Source organism: Mesoplodon mirus, assembly GCF_964341445.2.
Source record: "Mesoplodon mirus genome assembly, chromosome: X".
Taxonomy (NCBI): domain Eukaryota; kingdom Metazoa; phylum Chordata; class Mammalia; order Artiodactyla; family Ziphiidae; genus Mesoplodon; species Mesoplodon mirus.
This window is the reverse complement of record NC_138981.1, coordinates 46,436,840-46,442,839: the sequence shown is the minus strand read 5'-3', so window position 1 is coordinate 46,442,839 and position 6,000 is coordinate 46,436,840. Positions and strand designations below refer to the sequence as shown.

General features: G+C 51.3%; 1 protein-coding gene across 5 annotated transcripts in view; it reads left to right on the top strand.

The window, feature by feature from the left end:
• The first annotated feature begins 1,570 nt into the window (after positions 1-1,570).
• Positions 1,571-6,000, top strand: part of SHROOM4 (shroom family member 4) — a 206,495-nt gene continuing 202,065 nt past the window's right edge. For 2 of the 5 annotated variants that reach the window (XM_082608938.1, XM_082608933.1), the window contains exon 1: positions 1,571-1,979. In XM_082608938.1, coding sequence (XP_082465064.1) covers positions 1,863-1,979 — 117 coding nt within the window. In that variant the 5' untranslated portion in view covers positions 1,571-1,862. The remainder of the gene's footprint in view (positions 1,980-6,000) is intronic. The other 3 variants (XM_082608935.1, XM_082608934.1, XM_082608937.1) reach the window with 3 other exon arrangements.

Here is a 6,000-nt window from a genome sequence, read left to right as displayed (position 1 = left end):
TTTCTGCTTTCTAGTAGGAGAAATGCAAACAAAAAAATGAACATGATTGAAAGGACTTTTGCAGATCTAAAAATCTAAAAGATTGAAGGTGGTTCCCCATGTGAATCATCTCTAAAGACTTTTTTCCTTTTCTTTGTTTTTTAAAAAATATTTTTATTGGAGTATAGTTGATTCACAATGTTGTGTTAGTTTCTACTGTACAGCAAAGTGAATCAGTTATACATATCTAAGGACTTTTAAAAAGCAGGTTATAAACACCAAAGCTGCAGTTTTATTAAAGAAAAGTCAGGTCACCATCATATAATGCAGACGGTCCAGGAGGCGGAGAAGAAAGGATTGGGGGAGGGAGGAGAGCCTGTGAGAGAAGTTTCAGTGGCCTGAAGGGGCACACACAGGCTGAAGTGTGTTGAAGAGGCTGTGACAGTTGAGGAAATGGAAACAAAGAGTGACAACCTTGTCTGCAGAAAGCTGACTGTGGAAGTAAGGGTGTCATGGTGTGTGTTCTTGGCGATGAAGAAGAAACTGAACAAGAAGAAGGCAAGAGATGGAACAGGCAATAGGGCATTGAGGGGTTCTGTGGAGTCACCGCTGAGTTGTCAAAACTTTCCCCGCTACTACGAAGCTCTTTAAAAACTCACTGCCTGAATGTGGCTCCAGAGACAACACCGCAGAGAGAGGTGGTAACCGTGCCCAGGTCAAGACTGAGAAATCAGCCCAAGATTTAGTAACAAATTCACTTTTGGGGGCTATTAGTGTGGGTATTTGTTTGGTCTGTTCTAAAAGCTCAGCTCAGACACCACAGCCTCAAGCATGAACAGATGAGCAGAGACGTTCTGGCCCCTGTCTAAAAGCCGATTCTTCCAAGTCACCACATTGTTAATTGGCCACCTTATCAATGGATGCTCCTTCCTGTAGGTTTGTTTAGGAGTGAAAACAATACTGCTAGTCATAAACTTTGCTGATTCCTGGCTTGGTCATCTCAGTGGGGCAAGTGCAAGGCCGTGCCAGGAACTCCAGATGACTGGAACATACATGAGCACAGTGCTACCCATAGACGCCAGCACTGAGCCAGGGTGCGGCTGAGCCTGGGCAGGGGGCATCCTCAAAGTGCTTCTTTATTTAAACTATGCTCCGGGGCGATGTTTCATAATGACCCCACACACCTAGCTCATACACACAGAGCAGCCTACACACACAGCCCCACTGTGTTCGCTGGCCTGCTTGCTTGACTTTCCATCCCTCTAGGCAAGGTCCACAAATTAGCAGCTTTGTGACCCTCCCAGGACCCGGTTCTCGGGACCTTCAGAAGAAAAAGGCAGTCAGAGAAACATGAACGCGCTAATCGGGAAACCAGCATTTCGGCCCACTCAGCCACGCGGGCCATCCACACTAACTACTTTCACCTCCCCTCGCCTCGGCTGGCTGGAGGGGCGGGGAACTCTGCAGTAAGGAGGAGAACCAAAGAGGGGGGCCTGCTTGAATGAAACAATGTAACAATTGATGTGAAGCCTCGCCTTGCTCCCACTCCCCAGCGATCCTATAGGCGAGGTCCCAGTGACTGCCCCTCCCCATTGCTCCGTTTTCTTGTCCATTACGCGCTATCCCTCCGCCTCTCCTTCTTTCTTTTCTTTTCTTTTTTTTTTTCCTCCTCCTTTCCCCCCCTCTCTCCCCCTCTCTCCAGCTCCGTGTCATTTCCTCCTTGCGCTCGCTCGCTGCCCGAGCGTCTCCAGCCAGGAGAGTAGGCGGAGCAGGGCGGTGCGGGGTGGCGTAGCGCTGGAGGGCTATGGTGGTGGAGCCGCTGGGGGCGGAGGCAACGTAGCCCCCGCGGAAAAGGAGCCCCGCGGCCCTGAGCCGAGCGGAGGATGGAGAACCGGCCTGGGTCCTTCCAGTACGTCCCTGTGCAGCTGCAAGGGGGGGCGCCCTGGGGCTTCACCCTTAAGGGGGGTCTGGAACACTGCGAACCGCTCACAGTGTCTAAGGTAAGAACTGGCGGCTCTGTCCCAGCGGTGCCCAACTTTGAATGGGCAAGCGGGTGCGCAGGCTGCCGCGGGACGCGGCCCTCAGACCAACTTTGAAACTTGTTCGGTGCTGGGGATCAAAGCCCCGACATGAAGCATTAGCTGCACTGGTGGCGGGGGTGTCTGGCCACCAGCCCCGGCGCGGACACCCCTTCGGGGTGGCGGGAGCGCTGGATGAGAATGCGGCCGACCCCGGGTTAGAGCCCCGCGCGCAGACACCCTCGGGAGGGCTCGGGGGCCGATTCTGCTCCCCAGTGTCTGGGCGGCTGCTCCCCTCCGTTGGAGCTGGAGGAAGTGGTGGCTGTTGGGGGTTCCTCCTTGGAAGTTCCCGTGCCCCTGCGGGACAGCGAGGGGCTGAAGGGACAGGCAAGGCGCCTTGGCACATTTCTTCACGGCGTCGGTCCCTGGATCGACCGGCGGGCCATCTCGCCCGGGCAGGTTGCGGGGCGAGGGTCCGGTGTGGGAACGGAGATGAGGCATCGGTGGCTTTCGTCAGCCTCACTTCCCACGGCCGGACGCGCGCACATGCATTCAGCCGGTGGGGCGTTGCTGCTGCCGCTTGGGCTCGGCCTTTCCCTCCCGCCGGAGTCCTGCCCCAGCGCCGGCGAGATTTCCTGCAAGTTGAGGAGAGTGGAGGAAACTTTTGCGCCATGGAGCGCAGCTGCGCCGCCCGCCGCGCCGCCGCCGCCGCCGCCGCCGCCGCCCGCCGCCGCCGCCGCCGCCCGCCGCCGCCGCCCGCCGCCCGCCGCCCGCCGCCCGCCGCCGCCGCCGCCGCCGCCGCCGCCGCCGCCGCCGCCGCCGCCGCCGCCGCCGCCGCCGCCGCCGCCGCCGCCGCCGCCGCCGCCAGGGTTTGTTTGTTTTAGGAGTCTGTGGTCTGCTGGAAGCCAAGTTGCAGCTGAGGGCAGGGGAGAGGAGCTCTCCCGAGCGCTCCAGAATCCCTGAGCAAGCCATCCCCCGGTAGGGGTGAGTGTAGCGGGTGGGGGCCGCGGGGGCTGTAACTGGGAAGAGAGATTTGCAGGACGACTCACCTTGAGGCGCCAGATGGCCAAGGGAGCGAACTTCACAAACTTTATCCTGTTTTTTTTGTTTTTGTTTCTCTGAAATGCCCAAATCTGAAAAGCCCTTCCCCTTCCAACCCGCTCAAATTGCAGTTGAGGTGGAAGACGTGGGTTTGGGCTGCAGATAAAAAGATGTGGTTTCTCTGTGGGGAACAAATGTCACTTTATTGTTTTGGCTTCTTAACGTGGGTCACGTCTCAGCAGGGGGTGGCGAATGCCCCCGCCACACCCCCGCGTAACCTGTGCCCCTTTCGCCAGGCACCGGAGCTGCTGGCTAACTTGTAGGGGGTCCTTCAGGCCTTGGGGGCCACACTGTTAGCAATCCTGGGATGTTGCCATGGAGTGTACCAATCATCTTGAGCGCCTGAGGCAAAACTTTGAGGGGCTGTCAGGGAAACCTGGGATCTTTAGCTTCCCCAAACACCAATAACCAGCCCAGATCTTCACCAGCACCCCCTTTCCCCATACTAGTCATGTATTTCTAACCAGCCTAAGATTGCTTGGTCACCCACTGTCACGCCATTCCTTCTCCCCCCCCACACACACACAAGGCACTACCCCTTTCCCTCCAGTATTATCCGGAGGGAGTAATAAGTTTTTTTTTTTAAACACTCTCAAACAACCCCTTTGAGGAAGGGAATCCTGGCCTTCAGGAATTTCTTCTAATCAAACTCCTCCTCTCCCTGCTCTTTCCATCAAGGTCAGAACTGTCTATGCAGCCCTCCATGGTCTGACGGTTCCCCCCTTTCTTTTTCTCCTGACACCACCCACAGACTTTCCAGTCTGCCCAGACAACCTGCCTTGGAGGGGTCATTTTTCACCCCTGCCCAGGGCTGACCCATCCTGAGAAGCACCCCAGAGAGTGGTTGCTGCTGTGGTCCTGGATTGTTTTGTGAGCCAGCAGGAGCATGGCAGTGGGGTGTTACTAAGTATGGGGCAGCCAACAATTTGTGGTCTGGCTGGGGAATTATTTGAGGGTAGATGAGGGTTTCCTTGGCCAAGCTGTTGAGGAAATGACTCGTGTGTTGAGAGGCAGGGTACCTTTTAACGACTCCCTTTCTGCTGAATGTACAGTTGACCCCTATTATATATGAAGGCTCATTATGACACACATTTGGATATGCAGGGGGTAATATCATTTCTCCCATCTATCCCAGATAGCTTGATTCCTTCCAGTAAAAGCCAGCTATATATAAGCTGGTTAGCCCTATTAGTATATAAAGGGGCCATGGCATTTTTGTAAGGTGCAATGGTTGCCTGTATTTTTTTTTCTTGCCAAGACAGTATGTGGCATAGTTCATTAACCCCCTTTTAATTTTTCTACCTTAGTTTTGTTTCCCCTTATGCTTCAGAACAATACAGATTTCTTCTTGAAAATAACTTCAGTCTGTACACATTGGTGAGGATGGGATGGAAGGGTGTAGACAGAGAATTGTATTGACAGATTGAAAACTTGGGTTCTAATCCTTGCTCTACCACTCACTAGCCCCAGGATCCTGGGTGCATCACTTGCCCTCCCTGGGCTTAGGTGTCTCCATGTCTACTACGAGGTTCAAGTCTTTAAATAAGACTATGACAATCTGGTAGCCAATCCTTTATGCCAGTGGTAGGCTCCAAATCTATCATATTTTCTACCACTTGGAGAGTTTCTTTTTTTAATTATTATTTTTATTGAAGTATAGTTGATTTACAATTTTGTGTTAGTTTCAGGTGTACAGCATAGTGATTCTTTTTTATTCAGGTTATATTCCATTATAGATTATTATAAGATATTGGGTATAATTCTCTGTGCTACACAGTAAATCCTTGTTGCTTATCTGTTTTATGTATAGTAGTTTGCATCTGTTAATCTCGTACTCCTAATTTGTCCCTCCCCCTCTCCCTATCCCCTTTGGTAACCATACGTTTGTTTTCTGTGTCTGTCAGTCTGTTTCTGTTTTGTATATAGATTCATTTGTATTATTTTTTAGATTCCACATAAAAGTGATATCATACAGTATTTGTCTTTCTCTGTCTGACTTATTTCACTAAGCATTATGCTGTCTAGGTCCATCCATGTAGCTGCAAATGGCAATATTTCATTCTTTTTTATGGCTGAGTAGTATTTCATTATATATATGTGTGTGTGTGTGTGTGTGTGTGTATACATATATATATTACATCTTTATCCATTCACCTGTTGATGGAAACTTGGGTTGTGTCTACGACTTGGCTATTGTAAATAGTGTTGCTAAGAACATTGGGTTGTATGTATCTTTTCGAATTAGAGTTTTTGGGGCTCTATACCCAGTAGTGGAATTGCTGGATCATATGGTAGTTCTATTTTTAGTTTTTAAAGGACTCTCCATACTGTTCTCCATATTGGCTGCACCAATTTACATTCCTACCAACAGTGCACAAGGGTTCCCTTTTCTCCACATCCTCTACTTGGAGAGTTTCTCAATTCTTCCGGTAGTACTGCAGTTTGTGAAGGGGCATGGGGCAATACCATTGAGGGATGTATCCAGTCTTGGCGGCCTTCCACCCCAGTGACCTTTTGCACGCCAGCTTGTGTTTCCAGAGTAGGTGAGCACTGGGTTGCAGACACTCCCTGGTGGAGTCTGGGCTCAGGGAGTAGGAGAGGAATGTTTTGGTGACTCCAAATCACTTGTGATGATCTCAGGTCAGGCAGAGACAGAGGTAAGGTGCCAGAACCATGGTAAATATTGGAGAACCTCCTTCGGTGTCATGGGGAAAAACACCCAAAACGATTTGGGTCTGATGTGGTGGTGTCCATGCTTGGAGATAGCTTGTGGAACAGGTGGAGGCATCTTGGGAGTGGAGGAATTTGAGGAAAGATGATTAGTGGGAAGAGTGCATAGAGTGTGAAAGTGTATTTCATATTTGTTATGGGGGATCCTTTGGATCAGGAAATAATCAGGTTG